The following is a 20,131-nucleotide window of genomic DNA, read 5'->3' on the forward strand; positions in this document are numbered from 1 at the left end:
AGAAGATTCAAGATTCAAGATTTGTATTTGTCATTTGTGTGCCATTGAAGGAGGCAGGGCCATTGGGAAGGAGGCCAGGTCTAGGCCAGAGGCTGGATGCAGGAAGCAGGGGCTAGGACCCAGGACCAGCTCCAGACACAGCCAGGTCCAATGGACCCTACGAGACGTGAAGTCACAACGACTCTGGGGAGGAATTAGAGTTAGTAAGGTGCAATGGAGAGATGTAAATTCATCCATAAGGAGAGAGAGAAGAGGAGATAGGTGCTCAGTGTCACCTCACTTAAGAATAGACTTAAGACTTTCCTCTTTAATAGTGCTTATAGTTAGGGCTGAATCAGGTTTGCCCTGGTCCAGCCCCTTGATATGCTGCTATAGGCTTATAGGCTGCTGGGGGATGTTTTAGGATACACTGAGCACCTATCTCCTCTTCTCTCTCTCCTTATGGATGAATTTACATCTCTCCATTGCACCTTATTAACTCTGCTTCCTCCCCGGAGTCGTTGTGACTTCACATCTCATAGGGTTCATTGGACCTGGAGGTGTCTGATGCTGGTTCTGGGTCCTGACTCCTTGCCCCTGCTTCCTGCATCCAGCCTCTGGCCTAGAACTGGCCTCCTTCCCAATGGCCCTGCCTCAAAGGCCTCGCCTCATTGGCCCTGCATCTTGTAGCAGCAGCAAACAAGGTTACAATATATATATATATATATATATATATATATATATATATATATATATACACTAACATTAAATAAAATAGCAGAGCAGGACATTAAATTTAAGAAAATTAAATAATTAAATAATAAAGAAAATAAAAAATGAAAAAAATATTAATACAGTGTATATAAGTGAGTATAACGCACTGGTCCAACAGACTGGTAGAACATCTCCAACTTCTTGCTGCATCTAAGGATCCAAGTTTGCTCAAGAAAAAGATTTAACTCCTCTCCTTCTTGTAGAGGGTTGTAGTCACTTTGTAGTTCTTTGTAGACCTTTGTAGACCTCATGGACGAACTAATAATACATATATTTTTAGGGTCATCAAATCAGGTATATGTAGAATTTAATCTTTTTCATCTGAAGGAGTCATTGTCAGCTATAGCTTTTATATAATGACACACATAATAATAAAAAATAACAACAGTAGTAATAACAATAATATTAAAGCTGCACCTTTGTGCGTGTTGAGGTTTCTGGGAGGTCGAGGGCTCACGCGGCCGAGAATGTCGGCGACTGTCGGACACAAGTTAGACATTTTTTTTCTTGCATGGAGTGATGCTGGAAAAGATGCTTTGCAAACAGTCCACCACTTCCTGTATCCACTGTGTGGCGCTAGACAACATGCATCAATATGCATTATGTTGCTCTATAACAAGTGTAGACAACATTATCTAAATGTCATGTCACATATTACTGACTTCCTGTTACCAGTAGGCGGCGCTATGACTGAGTGAAAATAGGATTGTCGACATATCCGTGACCTTTATTAAGCATGGCAAGTCCTGTGGACTTACACGAGCTCCTTGTTAAATGGCTAATCAAGTAAAATGGCCACTATGCCGTTCTGTCAAACGTAAAGTTTTTGATAACTTTTCATCACAAAGGTCTTTAGATCGTACCGGCTAAATTTGAAGTGGATCCTACGAATTCCCTGGAAGGCTAAGAGCCTAGAAATAGGCAAAAATGATGCTTCCGGTAAGGTTCAGAGCATGTTTCCAAGAGACTTTTCTTTAAGTCATCACGTGTTACACGTGCCTACCATATTTCATACATGGAAGGGAAACGTAGCGCTGGGGCTGCTCTTTTAAAAATGTGTAGGGAGTGGTCTGAAATCAGCGTGTAATGGTCGCCACGCCACATGAAGGTTGTTAAATGAACACACACCATTTTGATAACCCTTCATCATAAAGGTCTTCAGAACATTTTGACCAAATTAGAAGTTGATTGCATACATTTAGTAGGAGGAGTTTGTTAATTTATAACGCCTGAAAACTTTTCATATTTTACCTCAAAATAAATAATACAATCTTCGGAAGGCTGTGACCTTTGACCCTCAGCTCTAGTCCCGACCGTTCACAAGAGACCAAGGTACCTGCCTGAATCTGTCAATAGGTGAGATGTTGCCATGACAACATACTTTTAAAACCGGATGGGTGGTTGCCATGTTAACTGACCTCCGATATCAGATTATAAGATTATTATTGGGTAAAGATTAAGATTAAAATCAGCTAATCCCCCCCCCCCCCCCCCCCCCCACACACTTACCGTCTTCAAACTCAGCATTTAGGTCCACATCCATCTTATGTCTTTCTGTAGCTAACTATATGTCTGTCTGTAACTAACTGTCTGTCTCTCTGTAACTGTCTGTCTGTAAATGGAGTCCTCCTCACCTTTGTGGGTGGCGCCAGGAGGAAATGATGTCACATGGAGGGAGTATCTTAGCATCCAGACAGCGAAGATCTCCGCCCTCTCAGCCAGAAGAAGGGGATGAACCTGGAGAGGAAGAGAGTCTTCCTCAGAAATAGTAATAATATATATATATATATATATATACATATACATACATACATACATACATACATACACACACACACACATATATATATATGAAGAAGAGAGTCTTCCTCAGAAATAGTAATATATATATATATATATATATATATATATACATACATACATACATACACATATATACACACACACATATATATATATATACATACATACATACACACACACACACATATATATATATGAAGAAGAGAGTCTTCCTCAGAAATAGTAATATATATATATATATACACACACACACACACACACATATATATACACATGCATACATATGTACATATATATATATATTGTATACGTTTATTAAACGTTACATTGTTATTAAACATGATGTTTGGTGTATTAAATATTATTGTAGGATCCATTAGCTATGTCTGTATATTATGTGTTTGTGTGTGGCGCATATCTCAGATTGACCACGGGTGGCAATTCAATTCAATTCAGTTTATTTTTATAGCCCAATATCACAAATCACAACCTCTCCTCAGAGGGCTTTACAATCTGTACACATACGACATCCCTGACCTTTGACCTCACATCGGATCAGGAAAAACTCCCCAAAAATAACCTCACAGGGAAAAAAGTGAAGAAACCTTCAGGAGAGCAACAGAGGAGGATCCCTCTCCCCGGATGGACAGAAGAATAGATGTCATGTGACCAGATGAACAGAGTTACAGAGTTACATAAACACATTACATGAATATGACAATGTATGAATGGAACTCCAATCCATGAAACAGAAGGAGGTAGAGAGGAGGGGGGGCGGGGCATCAGCAGGGCCAATGGGAGGCCGGCTCACCAGCATCAGACACCTCCAGGTCCAATGGACCCTATGAGACGTGAAGTCACAACGACTCCGGGGAGGAAGCAGAGTTAATAAGGTGCAATGGAGAGATGTAAATTCATCCATAAGGAGAGAGAAGAGGAGATAGGTGCTCAGTGTATCCTAAAACATCCCCCAGCAGCCTATAAGCCTATAGCAGCATATCAAGGAGCTGGACCAGGGCAAACCTGATTCAGCCCTAACTATAAGCACTATTAAAGAGGAAAGTCTTAAGTCTATTCTTGAATTAGGTGACTGTGTCTGCCTCCAGGACTGAAAGTGGAAGCTGGTTCCATAAAGGAGGAGCTTGATAACTGAAGGCTCTGGCTCCCATCCTACTTTTTAGGACTCTAGGAACCACAAGTAGCCCCGCATTTAGTGATCAGCTCTCTAGTGGGGCAATATGGTACTACAAGCTCCTTAAGATATGATGGTGCATCACCAATCAAGGCTTTGTAGGTGAGGAGAAGTATTTTAAATGTGATTCTTGATTTTACAGGGAGCCAGTGCAGAGCAGCTAATACAGGAGTCATGTGATCTCTTTTCTTAGTTTTTGTGAGTCCACGAGCTGCAGCATTCTGGATCAACTGGAGGGATTTAAGAGACTTATTAGAGCAGCCTGATAATAAGGAGTTGCAGTAATCTAGTCTGGAAGTAACAAACGCGTGAACCAGCTTTTCTGCATCTTTTTGAGACAAGATGTGCCTGATTTTTGAAATGTTACGTAGATGATAAAATGCAATCCTTGAGATTTGCTTAACGTGGAGTTAAAGGACAAGTCCTGATCAAAGATAACTAGAGATTCTTTACAGTGGTGTTGGATGCCAGGGCAATGCCATCTACAGAAACCACATCACCAGATAATTGATCTCTGAGGTGTTCAGGGCCAGTAAAATAACTTCAGTTTTGTCTGAGTTTAACATCAGGAAGTTGCAGATCATCCATGTTTTTATGTCTTTAAGACATTCTTGAATTTTAGCGAGCTGGTTGGTCTCCTCTGGTTTGATCCATAGATATAATTGAGTATCGTCTGCATAGCAATGAAAGTTTATGCAGTGTTTCCTGATAATATTGCCCAAAGGAAGCATATATAAGGTAAATAAAATGGGTCCAAGCACAGAACCTTGTGGAACTCCGTGATTAACGTTGGTGGTCATTGAGGCTTCATCGTTTACAAATACAAATTGAGATCGATCTGATAAATAGGATTTAAACCAACTTAGTGCGGTACCTGAAATGCCAATCGACTGATCCAGTCTCTGTAATAGGATGTCATGATCAATGGTGTCGAACGCAGCACTAAGGTCTAACAATACCAGTACGGAGATGAGTCCTTTATCAGCACTAAGGTCTAACAATACCAGTACGGAGATGAGTCCTTTATCAGCACTAAGGTCTGATAATACCAGTACGGAGATGAGTCCTTTATCAGCACTAAGGTCTGATAATACCAGTACGGAGATGAGTCCTTTATCAGCACTAAGGTCTAACAAGACCACTACAGAGATGAGTCCTTTATCAGCACTAAGGTCTAACAAGACCAGTACAGAGATGAGTCCATTATCAGCACTAAGGTCTAACAAGACCCGTACAGAGATGAGTCCTTTATCAGCACTAAGGTCCAACAAGACCAGTACAGAGATGAGTCATTTATCAGCACTAAGGTCTAACAAGACCAGTACAGAGATGAGTCCTTTATCAGTACTAAGGTCTAACAAGACCAGTACAGAGATGAGTCCTTTATCTGATGCATTAGGAGGTCTGTCTCTGTGGTGTTTTCTAAATCCTGACTGAAACTCCTCAAATAAACTATTCTGATGTAGAAAGTCACACAACTGATTTGCGACTACTTTCTCAAGGATCTTAGAGAGGAAGGGAAGGTTAGAGATCGGTCTGTAGTTAGCCAACACCTCTGGATTAAGAGTGGTCTTCTTCAGGAGAGGTTTAATTACAGCTACTTTGAAGGAATGTGGTACATGGCCTGTTAGCAAAGACACATTAACAATATCCAGCAGAGAGGTGCCAATTAAAGGCAACACGTCTTTAAGCAGCCTCGTTGGGATGGGGTCTAAGAGACAGGTAGACGGTTTAGAAGTAGAAACCGTTGAAGACAATTGGTCTAGGTTAATGGGAGAAAAGCTATCCAAATATACACCAGGGCATACAGCCGTTTCCAAGGCCACTCCTCTTGATGACAGATCGGCAGTAGTTAAGGGCAAGAGAGCATCAATCTTGTCTCTAATAGTTAAAATCTTTTCATTGAAGAAGTTCATGAAGTCATTACTACTGAGGTCTATAGGAATACACGGCTCCACAGAGCTGTGACTCTCTGTCAGCCTGGCTACAGTGCTAAAGAGAACCCTGGGGTTGTTCTTATTTTTCTCTATTACTGATGAGTAATAGGCTGCTCTGGCATTACGGAGAGCCTTTTTATATGTTTTAAGACTATCTCTCCAAACTAAGAGTGATTCTTCCAGATTGGTGGAACGCCATATGCTTTCAAGCTTTGGTGAAGTTTGCTTTAGGTTGCGGGTCTGAGGGTTCTACCAGGGAGCAAACCTCCTTTGCCTCACTGTCTTTTTCTTCAGTGGGGCTATCAAGTCTAGTGTCATTCTCAGTGAGCCTGTAGCACTATCGACAATATGATCAATCTGGGACGGACTAAAGTTAGCACAGGAGTCCTCCGTCACATTGAGATGTGGTATTGAATCAAATGCAGAAGGAATCGCTTCTTTAAATGTAGCTACAGCACTGTCAGTTAGACATCTGGTGCAGAAACTTTTGACTAACGGTGTATACTCCAGGAGTATAAACTCAAAAGTTATGAGGTAATGGTCTGACAGAAGAGGGTTCTGTGGGAAGACCTCCCACATTGTTTGCTGGGCACCACCTGGACAACCAGCGGTTGAATGACGACATGCAGCTATACATGTCATCATTGATCAGATTGGGGAGAGGGCCAGAGAAAACTACGGTGTCCGACATTGTCTTGGCATAAGTACACACCGATTCCACATTAATTTTAGTGACCTCCGACCGCCGCAGTCGGGAGTCATTACCGCCGGCGTGTATTATAATCTTACTGTAACTACGCTCATCTTTAGCCAGCAGTTTTAAACAAGATTCAATGTCGCCCACTCTGGCCCCCGGGATGCATATGACTTTGGTCCCTGGCTTCCCTATCTTCACGTTTCTGACTATGGAGCTACCTATAACCAGAGTGGGTTTCTCAGCGGGTGCGTCGCTGAGTGGGGAAAACTGGTTCGAAACGTGAAGAGGTTGGCGGTGCTCAGTGGACTTCTGTTTAGACTTAAAACCCCTTCGAACAGTCACCCAGCCATCCGGCTGCTCGGGGGCTGCCGGGGGACAGCTAACAGAGGCTAACGCTAGCGGCTCCGCACCGGCTATGGGGGGAGGCGGGCTAACTAGCGTAGCTGTCTGAGCTTCGATGGTGCGGAGCCGTGCATCCAACCCACTTAGAACTGCCTCCAACCAGCAAATGAACTACACTTGTTGCATGTACCGTTATCATTAAGGGAGGCAGAGGAATAGCTATACATGAGACACTCTGAGCAAGAGGGAGGGGGAGGGGGAGAGGAAGACATCGAGAGCTGCTAAGCTGCTTACCGGAAGGGAGGGAGATGATGTGTTCAGGAGCGTTCTCACATCTGCCCACAACAACAATGTATTTGTTTGCAGTGTGGCAGAGTTTATATATGGGGCACAGGTGCAACTGACAGGGGTAATGATTTATGATTGATGGGGAGATCGCACGGTTTTTACTTTTGTAGTGACACTTTTACGTTCAAGCCTGCAGTGGAGACACGACCACATACAAGACGTGGTATTCTTTCAGTCGTCAGTTCCACCTACGACCCGTTCATAGCTAATGGCTCCTACAATTATATTGTTATTAAAGATGATGTTTAGTGTATTAAACGTCACATTGTTACTAAACATGATGTTTAGTGTAATAGACGTGACATTGTTACTAAAGATGATGTTTAGTGTATTAAACGTGACATTGTTACTAAACATGATGTTTAGTGTAATAGACGTGACATTGTTACTAAACATGATGTTTAGTGTATTAAACGTGACATTGTTACTAAACATGATGTTTAGTGTAATAGACGTGACATTGTTACTAAACATGATGTTTAGTGTATTAAACGTGACATTGTTACTAAACATCATGTTTAGTGTAATAGACGTGACATTGTTACTAAACATGATGTTTAGTGTATTAAACGTGACATTGTTATTAAAGATGATGTTTAGTGTATTAGACGTGACATTGTTATTAAACATGATGTTTAGTGTAATAGACGTGACATTGTTACTAAACATGATGTTTAGTGTAATAGACGTGACATTGTTATTAAACATGATGTTTAGTGTAATAGACGTGACATTGTTATTAAACATGATGTTTAGTGTAATAGACGTGACATTGTTATTAAACATGATGTTTAGTGTAATAGACGTGACATTGTTATTAAACATGATGTTTAGTGTAATAGACGTGACATTGTTATTAAACATGATGTTTAGTGTATTAAACGTGACATTGTTATTAAACATGATGTTTAGTGTAATAGACGTGACATTGTTACTAAACATGATGTTTAGTGTAATAGACGTGACATTGTTATTAAAGATGATGTTTAGTGTATTAAACGTGACATTGTTACTAAACATGATGTTTAGTGTAATAGACGTGACATTGTTACTAAAGATGATGTTTAGTGTATTAAACGTGACATTGTTACTAAACATGATGTTTAGTGTAATAGACGTGACATTGTTACTAAAGATGATGTTTAGTGTATTAAACGTGACATTGTTATTAAACATGATGTTTAGTGTAATAGACGTGACATTGTTATTAAACATGATGTTTAGTGTATTAGACGTGACATTGTTACTAAACATGATGTTTAGTGTAATAGACGTGACATTGTTATTAAACATGATGTTTAGTGTAATAGACGTGACATTGTTATTAAAGATGATGTTCAGTGTATTAAACGTGACATTGTTACTAAACATGATGTTTAGTGTATTAAACGTGACATTGTTACTAAACATGATGTTTAGTGTAATAGACGTGACATTGTTATTAAACATGATGTTTAGTGTAATAGACGTGACATTGTTATTAAACATGATGTTTAGTGTAATAGACGTGACATTGTTACTAAACATGATGTTTAGTGTATTAAACGTGACATTGTTATTAAACATGATGTTTAGTGTAATAGACGTGACATTGTTACTAAACATGATGTTTAGTGTATTAAACGTGACATTGTTATTAAACATGATGTTTAGTGTAATAGACGTGACATTGTTATTAAACATGATGTTTAGTGTAATAGACGTGACATTGTTATTAAACATGATGTTTAGTGTAATAGACGTGACATTGTTATTAAACATGATGTTTAGTGTAATAGACGTGACATTGTAACTAAACATGATGTTTAGTGTAATAGTTGTGACATTGTTACTAAACATGATGTTTAGTGTATTAAACGTGACATTGTTACTAAACATGATGTTTAGTGTAATAGACGTGACATTGTTATTAAACATGATGTTTAGTGTAATAGACGTGACATTGTTATTAAACATGATGTTTAGTGTAATAGACGTGACATTGTTATTAAAGATGATGTTCAGTGTATTAAACGTGACATTGTTACTAAACATGATGTTTAGTGTATTAAACGTGACATTGTTACTAAACATGATGTTTAGTGTAATAGACGTGACATTGTTACTAAACATGATGTTTAGTGTAATAGACGTGACATTGTTACTAAACATGATGTTTAGTGTATTAAACGTGACATTGTTATTAAACATGATGTTTAGTGTAATAGACGTGACATTGTTACTAAACATGATGTTTAGCGTATTAAACGTGACATTGTTATTAAACATGATGTTTAGTGTAATAGACGTGACATTGTTACTAAACATGATGTTTAGCGTATTAAACGTGACATTGTTATTAAACATGATGTTTAGTGTAATAGACGTGACATTGTTACTAAACATGATGTTTAGTGTATTAAACGTGACATTGTTATTAAACATGATGTTTAGTGTATTAAACGTGACATTGTTACTAAACATGATGTTTAGTGTAATAGACGTGACATTGTTATTAAACATGATGTTTATTGTAATAGACGTGACATTGTTACTAAACATGATGTTTAGTGTAATAGACGTGACATTGTTATTAAACATGATGTTTAGTGTATTAGACGTGACATTGTTATTAAACATGATGTTTAGTGTATTAAACGTGACATTGTTATTAAAGATGATGTTTAGTGTATTAAACGTGACATTGTTACTAAACATGATGTTTAGTGTATTAAACGTGACATTGTTACTAAACATGATGTTTAGTGTAATAGACGTGACATTGTTACTAAACATGATGTTTAGTGTATTAAACGTGACATTGTTACTAAACATGATGTTTAGTGTATTAAACGTGACATTGTTACTAAACATGATGTTTAGTGTAATAGACGTGACATTGTTACTAAAGATGATGTTTAGTGTATTAAACGTGACATTGTTACTAAACATGATGTTTAGTGTAATAGACGTGACATTGTTATTAAACATGATGTTTAGTTTAATAGACGTGACATTGTTATTAAACATGATGTTTAGTGTAATAGACGTGACATTGTTATTAAACATGATGTTTAGTGTAATAGACGTGACATTGTTATTAAACATGATGTTTAGTGTAATAGACGTGACATTGTTATTAAACATGATGTTTAGTGTAATAGACGTGACATTGTTATTAAACATGATGTTTAGTGTAATAGACGTGACATTGTTATTAAACATGATGTTTAGTGTAATAGACGTGACATTGTTATTAAACATGATGTTTAGTGTATTAAACGTGACATTGTTACTAAACATGATGTTTAGTGTAATAGACGTGACATTGTTATTAAAGATGATGTTTAGTGTATTAAACGTGACATTGTTACTAAACATGATGTTTAGTGTAATAGACGTGACATTGTTACTAAAGATGATGTTTAGTGTATTAAACGTGACATTGTTACTAAACATGATGTTTAGTGTAATAGACGTGACATTGTTATTAAACATGATGTTTAGTGTAATAGACGTGACATTGTTATTAAACATGATGTTTAGTGTATTAGACGTGACATTGTTACTAAACATGATGTTTAGTGTAATAGACGTGACATTGTTATTAAACATGATGTTTAGTGTAATAGACGTGACATTGTTACTAAACATGATGTTTAGTGTAATAGACGTGACATTGTTATTAAACATGATGTTTAGTGTATTAGACGTGACATTGTTACTAAACATGATGTTTAGTGTAATAGACGTGACATTGTTACTAAACATGATGTTTAGTGTATTAGACGTGACATTGTTACTAAACATGATGTTTAGTGTATTAAACGTGACATTGTTATTAAACATGATGTTTAGTGTAATAGACGTGACATTGTTATTAAACATGATGTTTAGTGTAATAGACGTGACATTGTTACTAAACATGATGTTTAGTGTAATAGACGTGACATTGTTATTAAACATGATGTTTAGTGTAATAGACGTGACATTGTTATTAAACATGATGTTTAGTGTATTAGACGTGACATTGTTACTAAACATGATGTTTAGTGTAATAGACGTGACATTGTTATTAAACATGATGTTTAGTGTAATAGACGTGACATTGTTATTAAACATGATGTTTAGTGTATTAGACGTGACATTGTTACTAAACATGATGTTTAGTGTAATAGACGTGACATTGTTACTAAACATGATGTTTAGTGTATTAGACGTGACATTGTTACTAAACATGATGTTTAGTGTATTAACGTGACATTGTTATTAAACATGATGTTTAGTGTAATAGACGTGACATTGTTATTAAACATGATGTTTAGTGTAATAGACGTGACATTGTTATTAAACATGATGTTTAGTGTAATAGACGTGACATTGTAACTAAACATGATGTTTAGTGTAATAGTTGTGACATTGTTACTAAACATGATGTTTAGTGTATTAAACGTGACATTGTTACTAAACATGATGTTTAGTGTAATAGACGTGACATTGTTATTAAACATGATGTTTAGTGTAATAGACGTGACATTGTTATTAAACATGATGTTTAGTGTATTAGACGTGACATTGTTACTAAACATGATGTTTAGTGTAATAGACGTGACATTGTTATTAAACATGATGTTTAGTGTAATAGACGTGACATTGTTACTAAACATGATGTTTAGTGTAATAGACGTGACATTGTTATTAAACATGATGTTTAGTGTATTAGACGTGACATTGTTACTAAACATGATGTTTAGTGTAATAGACGTGACATTGTTACTAAACATGATGTTTAGTGTATTAGACGTGACATTGTTACTAAACATGATGTTTAGTGTATTAAACGTGACATTGTTATTAAACATGATGTTTAGTGTAATAGACGTGACATTGTTATTAAACATGATGTTTAGTGTAATAGACGTGACATTGTTACTAAACATGATGTTTAGTGTAATAGACGTGACATTGTTATTAAACATGATGTTTAGTGTAATAGACGTGACATTGTTATTAAACATGATGTTTAGTGTATTAGACGTGACATTGTTACTAAACATGATGTTTAGTGTAATAGACGTGACATTGTTATTAAACATGATGTTTAGTGTAATAGACGTGACATTGTTACTAAACATGATGTTTAGTGTAATAGACGTGACATTGTTACTAAACATGATGTTTAGTGTATTAGACGTGACATTGTTACTAAACATGATGTTTAGTGTATTAAACGTGACATTGTTATTAAACATGATGTTTAGTGTAATAGACGTGACATTGTTATTAAACATGATGTTTAGTGTAATAGACGTGACATTGTTATTAAACATGATGTTTAGTGTAATAGACGTGACATTGTAACTAAACATGATGTTTAGTGTAATAGTTGTGACATTGTTACTAAACATGATGTTTAGTGTATTAAACGTGACATTGTTACTAAACATGATGTTTAGTGTAATAGACGTGATATTGTTATTAAACATGATGTTTAGTGTAATAGACGTGACATTGTTACTAAACATGATGTTTAGTGTAATAGACGTGACATTGTTATTAAACATGATGTTTAGTGTAATAGACGTGACATTGTTATTAAACATGATGTTTAGTGTAATAGACGTGACATTGTTATTAAACATGATGTTTAGTGTAATAGACGTGACATTGTTATTAAACATGATGTTTAGTGTATTAAACGTGACATTGTTATTAAAGATGATGTTTAGTGTATTAGACGTGACATTGTTATTAAACATGATGTTTAGTGTAATAGACGTGACATTGTTATTAAACATGATGTTTAGTGTATTAAACGTGACATTGTTACTAAACATGATGTTTAGTGTATTAGACGTGACATTGTTACTAAACATGATGTTTAGTGTAATAGACGTGACATTGTTACTAAACATGATGTTTAGTGTATTAAACGTGACATTGTTATTAAACATGATGTTTAGTGTAATAGACGTGACATTGTTATTAAACATGATGTTTAGTGTATTAAACGTGACATTGTTACTAAACATGATGTTTAGCGTATTAAACGTGACATTGTTATTAAACATGATGTTTAGTGTAATAGACGTGACATTGTTACTAAACATGATGTTTAGTGTAATAGACGTGACATTGTTACTAAACATGATGTTTAGTGTATTAAACGTGACATTGTTATTAAACATGATGTTTAGTGTATTAAACGTGACATTGTTATTAAACATGATGTTTAGTGTAATAGACGTGACATTGTTATTAAAGATGATGTTTAGTGTATTAAACGTGACATTGTTATTAAACATGATGTTTAGTGTAATAGACGTGACATTGTTATTAAAGATGATGTTTAGTGTATTAAACGTGACATTGTTATTAAACATGATGTTTAGTGTATTAAACGTGACATTGTTATTAAACATGACGTTTAGTGTAATAGACGTGACATTGTTATTAAACATGATGTTTAGTGTAATAGACGTGACATTGTTATTAAACATGATGTTTAGTGTAATAGACGTGACATTGTTATTAAACATGATGTTTAGTGTATTAAACGTGACATTGTTATTAAACATGATGTTTAGTGTATTAAACGTGACATTGTTACTAAACATGATGTTTAGTGTATTAAACGTGACATTGTTACTAAACATGATGTTTAGTGTATTAAACGTGACATTGTTACTAAACATGATGTTTAGTGTATTAGACGTGACATTGTTATTAAACATGATGTTTAGTGTATTAGACGTGACATTGTTACTAAACATGATGTTTAGTGTAATAGACGTGACATTGTTATTAAACATGATGTTTAGTGTAATAGACGTGACATTGTTATTAAACATGATGTTTAGTGTAATAGACGTGACATTGTTATTAAACATGATGTTTAGTGTATTAAACGTGACATTGTTACTAAACATGATGTTTAGTGTATTAAACGTGACATTGTTATTAAACATGATGTTTAGTGTATTAAACGTGACATTGTTATTAAACATGATGTTTAGTGTAATAGACGTGACATTGTTATTAAACATGATGTTTAGTGTATTAAACGTGACATTGTTATTAAACATGATGTTTAGTGTATTAAACGTGACATTGTTATTAAACATGATGTTTAGTGTAATAGACGTGACATTGTTATTAAAGATGATGTTTAGTGTATTAAACGTGACATTGTTATTAAACATGATGTTTAGTGTAATAGACGTGACATTGTTATTAAAGATGATGTTTAGTGTATTAGACGTGACATTGTTATTAAACATGATGTTTAGTGTAATAGACGTGACATTGTTACTAAACATGATGTTTAGTGTAATAGACGTGACATTGTTACTAAACATGATGTTTAGTGTATTAGACGTGACATTGTTACTAAACATGATGTTTAGTGTAATAGACGTGACATTGTTATTAAAGATGATGTTTAGTGTATTAGACGTGACATTGTTACTAAACATGATATTTAGTGTAATAGACGTGACATTGTTATTAAAGATGATGTTTAGTGTATTAGACGTGACATTGTTACTAAACATGATGTTTAGTGTAATAGACGTGACATTGTTATTAAACATGATGTTTAGTGTATTAGACGTGACATTGTTATTAAACATGATGTTTAGTGTAATAGACGTGACATTGTTACTAAACATGATGTTTAGTGTATTAAACGTGACATTGTTATTAAACATGATGTTTAGTGTAATAGACGTGACATTGTTACTAAACATGATGTTTAGTGTATTAGACGTGACATTGTTATTAAACATGATGTTTAGTGTAATAGACGTGACATTGTTATTAAACATGATGTTTAGTGTATTAAACGTGACATTGTTATTAAACATGATGTTTAGTGTATTAGACGTGACATTGTTATTAAACATGATGTTTAGTGTAATAGACGTGACATTGTTATTAAACATGATGTTTAGTGTATTAAACGTGACATTGTTATTAAACATGATGTTTAGTGTAATAGACGTGACATTGTTATTAAAGATGATGTTTAGTGTAATAGACGTGACATTGTTACTAAACATGATGTTTAGTGTAATAGACGTGACATTGTTATTAAACATGATGTTTAGTGTAATAGACGTGACATTGTTATTAAAGATGATGTTTAGTGTAATAGACGTGACATTGTTACATTGTTATTAAACATGATGTTTAGTGTAATAGACGTGACATTGTTATTAAACATGATGTTTAGTGTAATAGACGTGACATGTGTTTGGGTTCCTACCTCCAGGTTGCTAAGCATCAGTAACTGAGAACCGGACAGGATGCAGAACATTCTAGTCCAGATGTCGGGCTCCGCCATCCGACCCCACGACAGCCAATGGATGGAGGCGCTTTTCAACTCTGTAACATCATCACATGGAATATGATGATATTCCATAGCAGTAGCAGTACTTATAATAGATGTAGTAGTCGTAGTAACAAACAAAGACCTCAGAATTATGAGAACAGGTAAAAAACAGACAAAGAACAGATAAAGAACAGGTAGAAAAGAGATAAAGAACAGATAGAGAACAGGTGGAGAACAGATAGAGAACAGGTAGAAAAGAGATAGAGAACAGGTAAAAAACAGATAGAGAACAGGTGGAGAACAGATAGAGAACAGGTAGAAAAGAGATAGAGAACAGGTAAAAAACAGATAGAGAACAGGTAGAAAAGAGATAGAGAACAGGTAGAAAACAGATAGAGAACAGGTAGAAAAGAGATACAGAACAGGTAGAAAACAGATAGAGAACAGGTAGAAAAGAGATACAGAACAGGTGGAGAACAGATAGAGAACAGGTAGAAAAGAGATAGAGAACAGGTAGAAAACAGATAGAGAACAGGTAGAAAAGAGATAGAGAACAGGTAGAAAACAGATAGAGAACAGGTAGAAAAGAGATACAGAACAGGTGGAGAACAGATAGAGAACAGGTAGAAAAGAGATAGAGAACAGGTAGAAAACAGATAGAGAACAGGTGGAGAACAGATAGAGAACAGGTAGAAAAGAGATAGAGAACAGGTAAAAAACAGATAGAGAACAGGTGGAGAACAGGTAGAAAAGAGATACAGAACAGGTGGAGAACAGATAGAGAACAGGTAGAAAAGAGATAGAGAACAGGTAGAAAACAGATAGAGAACAGGTAGAAAAGAGATAGAGAACAGGTAGAAAACAGATAGAGAACAGGTAGAAAAGAGATAGAGAACAGGTAGAAAACAGATAGAGAACAGGTAGAGAACAGACAGAAAACAGACAGAAAACAGGTTCTCTGGCGACTGTGGGTCAGTGGTTAGCAGGTCCGTCTTTCATTCAGAGGATCGGTGGTTCGAACCCCGCCCTAGTCGATGTGTCCTTGAGCAAGGCACTTAACCCTGAATTGCTCCCTGTAGATGTTCTATGGTTTATGAATGTGTTGGTTGGATAAAAGCGTCCGCTAAAGGTAATATAATGGAACAGGTAAATGGGACCATTCGAGGTATACAAAATGGTGTTTCAACATATCATCCACTCACCAATCACATTCATCCAGCCCATGTGTTGACACCTGGACAGGTGTTTCACCAGCTCCTCCATGGCTTCAGGGTTCTCGAAGGCCCAACAAAGCCAACTCTGGGTAATGTCCGGACCCAAAGATAAGAAGAAAGACTGTAAAGGGACAGGTAGAAAGAAAAGAAGACAGGTAAACAGTGAAGGACAGAGAGAGAGACAGGTAGAAAGAAAAGAAGACAGGTAAACAGTGAAGGACAGAGAGAGAGACAGGTAGAAAGAAAAGAAGACAGGTAAACAGTGAAGGACAGGAAGAGAGACAGGTAGAAAGAAAAGAAGACAGGTAAACAGTGAAGGACAGGAAGAGAGACAGGTAGAAAGAAAAGAAGACAGGTAAACAGTGAAGGACAGGAAGAGAGACAGGTAGAAAGAAAAGAAGACAGGTAAACAGTGAAGGACAGGAAGAGAGACAGGTAGAAAGAAAAGAAGACAGGTAAACAGTGAAGGACAGGAAGAGAGACAGGTAGAAAGAAAAGAAGACAGGTAAACAGTGAAGCACAGGAAGAGAGACAGGTAGAAAGAAAAGAAGACAGGTAAACAGTGAAGGACAGGAAGAGAGACAGGTAGAAAGAAAAGAAGACAGGTAAACAGTGAAGGACAGGAAGAGAGACAGGTAGAAAGAAAAGAAGACAGGTAAACAGTGAAGGACAGGAAGAGAGACAGGTAGAAAGAAAAGAAGACAGGTAAACAGTGAAGGACAGGAAGAGAGACAGGTAGAAAGAAAAGAAGACAGGTAAACAGTGAAGGACAGGAAGAGAGACAGGTAGAAAGAAAAGAAGACAGGTAAACAGTGAAGGACAGAGAGAGAGACAGGTAGAAAGAAAAGAAGACAGGTAAACAGTGAAGGACAGGAAGAGAGACAGGTAGAAAGAAAAGAAGACAGGTAAACAGTGAAGGACAGGAAGAGAGACAGGTAGAAAGAAAAGAAGACAGGTAAACAGTGAAGGACAGAGAGAGAGACAGGTAGAAAGAAAAGAAGACAGGTAAACAGTGAAGGACAGGAAGAGAGACAGGTAGAAAGAAAAGAAGACAGGTAAACAGTGAAGGACAGGAAGAGAGACAGGTAGAAAGAAAAGAAGACAGGTAAACAGTGAAGGACAGGAAGAGAGACAGGTAGAAAGAAAAGAAGACAGGTAAACAGTGAAGGACAGGAAGAGAGACAGGTAGAAAGAAAAGAAGACAGGTAAACAGTGAAGGACAGAGAGAGAGACAGGTAGAAAGAAAAGAAGACAGGTAAACAGTGAAGGACAGAGAGAGAGACAGGTAGAAAGAAAAGAAGACAGGTAAACAGTGAAGGACAGGAAGAGAGACAGGTAGAAAGAAAAGAAGACAGGTAAACAGTGAAGGACAGAGAGAGAGACAGGTAGAAAGAAAAGAAGACAGGTAAACAGTGAAGGACAGAGAGATGGTATAATAATAATAATGGTAAAGGTAAAATGATGTAAATACAACTAATTTTGGTTTTCTTTACAGAGTTAGAAATAAAAACTGTGAAAGGCGGTTTAGTGTCCTTTGTTTTCTTCTTTCTCTTGACTGGTTGGTTCATTATTTCACTGTATTTTGCCATTTGAGCAATTATTGAACAATATTAATAAAAATACTACTTCTTGGTTTTTCACGTGATGTCTTGAGACAGGTAGACTCACAGAGACAGGTAGACTCACAGACAGGTAGACTCACAGAGACAGGTGGACTCACAGACAGGTAGACTCACAGACAGGTAGACTCACAGAGACAGGTAGACTCACAGAGACAGGTAGACTCACAGACAGGTAGACTCACAGAGACAGGTAGACTCACAGACAGGTGGACTCACACAGACAGGTGGACTCACAGACAGGTAGACTCACAGACAGGTAGACTCACACAGACAGGTGGACTCACAGACAGGTAGACTCACAGACAGGTAGACTCACACAGACAAGTAGACTCACAGACAGGTAGACTCACAGACAGGTGGACTCACAGACAGGTAGACTGACACAGACAGGTAGACTCACAGACAGGTAGACTCAGACAGACAGGTAGACTCAGACAGACAAGTAGACTCACAGAGACAGGTAGACTCAGACAGACAGGTAGACTCACAGACAGGTAGACTCACAGACAGGTACTCAGACAGACAGGTAGACTCACAGACAGGTAGACTCAGACAGACAGGTAGACTCACAGACAGGTAGACTCAGACAGACAGGTAGACTCAGACAGACAGGTAGACTCACAGACAGGTAGTCACACAGACAGGTAGACTCACACAGACAGGTAGACTCACAGACAGGTAGACTCACAGACAGGTAGACTCACAGAGACAGGTAGACTCACAGACAGGTAGACTCACAGAGACAGGTAGACTCACAGACAGGTAGACTCACACAGACAGGTGGACTCACAGACAGGTAGACTCACAGAGACAGGTAGACTCACAGAGACAAGTAGACTCACAGACAGGTAGACTCACAGAGACAGGTAGACTCACAGAGACAGGTAGACTCACAGAGACAGGTAGACTCACAGACAGGTAGACTCACACAGACAGGTAGACTCACAGACAGGTAGACTCACACAGACAGGTGGACTCACAGACAGGTAGACTCACAGAGACAGGTAGACTCACAGAGACAGGTAGACTCACAGACAGGTAGACTCACAGAGACAAGTAGACTCACAGACAGGTAGACTCACAGAGACAGGTAGACTCACAGAGACAGGTAGACTCACAGAGACAGGTAGACTCACAGAGACAGGTAGACTCACACAGACAGGTAGACTCACAGACAGGTGGACTCACAGACAGGTAGACTCACAGAGACAGGTAGACTCACACAGACAGGTAGACTCACAGACAGGTAGACTCACAGACAGGTAGACTCACAGAGACAGGTAGACTCACAGACAGGTAGACTCACAGACAGGTAGACTCACAGACAGGTAGACTCACAGACAGGTAGACTCACAGACAGGTAGACTCACAGAGACAGGTAGACTCACACAGACAGGTAGACTCACAGACAGGTAGACTCACAGACAGGTAGACTCACAGAGACAGGTAGACTCACAGACAGGTAGACTCACACAGACAGGTGGACTCACAGACAGGTAGACTCACAGACAGGTAGACTCACACAGACAGGTGGACTCACACAGACAGGTGGACTCACAGACAGGTAGACTCACAGACAGGTAGACTCACACAGACAAGTAGACTCACAGACAGGTAGACTCACAGACAGGTAGACTCACACAGACAGGTGGACTCACAGACAGGTAGACTGACACAGACAGGTAGACTGACACAGACAGGTAGACTCACAGACAGGTAGACTCACAGACAGGTAGACTCACAGACAGGTAGACTCACTGACAGGTAGACTCACAGACAGGTAGACTCACAGACAGGTAGACTCACAGACAGGTAGACTCACTGACAGGTAGACTCACAGACAGGTAGACTCACTGACAGGTAGACTCACAGAGACAGGTAGACTCACAGAGACAGGTAGACTCACAGACAG

At 37.4% G+C, this 20,131-nt stretch overlaps 1 protein-coding gene across 1 annotated transcript in view; it reads right to left on the reverse strand.

The window, feature by feature from the left end:
* Positions 1-2,340, reverse strand: part of LOC117736907 (disabled homolog 2-interacting protein-like) — a 22,995-nt gene extending 20,655 nt beyond the window's left edge. The window contains exon 1 of the mRNA XM_034542556.1: positions 2,263-2,340. Coding sequence (XP_034398447.1) covers positions 2,263-2,296 — 34 coding nt within the window. The 5' untranslated portion in view covers positions 2,297-2,340. The remainder of the gene's footprint in view (positions 1-2,262) is intronic.
* Between the last annotated feature and the right edge of the window lie 17,791 nt (positions 2,341-20,131).

Source organism: Cyclopterus lumpus, chromosome 9 (genome assembly GCF_009769545.1).
Source record: "Cyclopterus lumpus isolate fCycLum1 chromosome 9, fCycLum1.pri, whole genome shotgun sequence".
Lineage (NCBI taxonomy): Eukaryota > Metazoa > Chordata > Actinopteri > Perciformes > Cyclopteridae > Cyclopterus > Cyclopterus lumpus.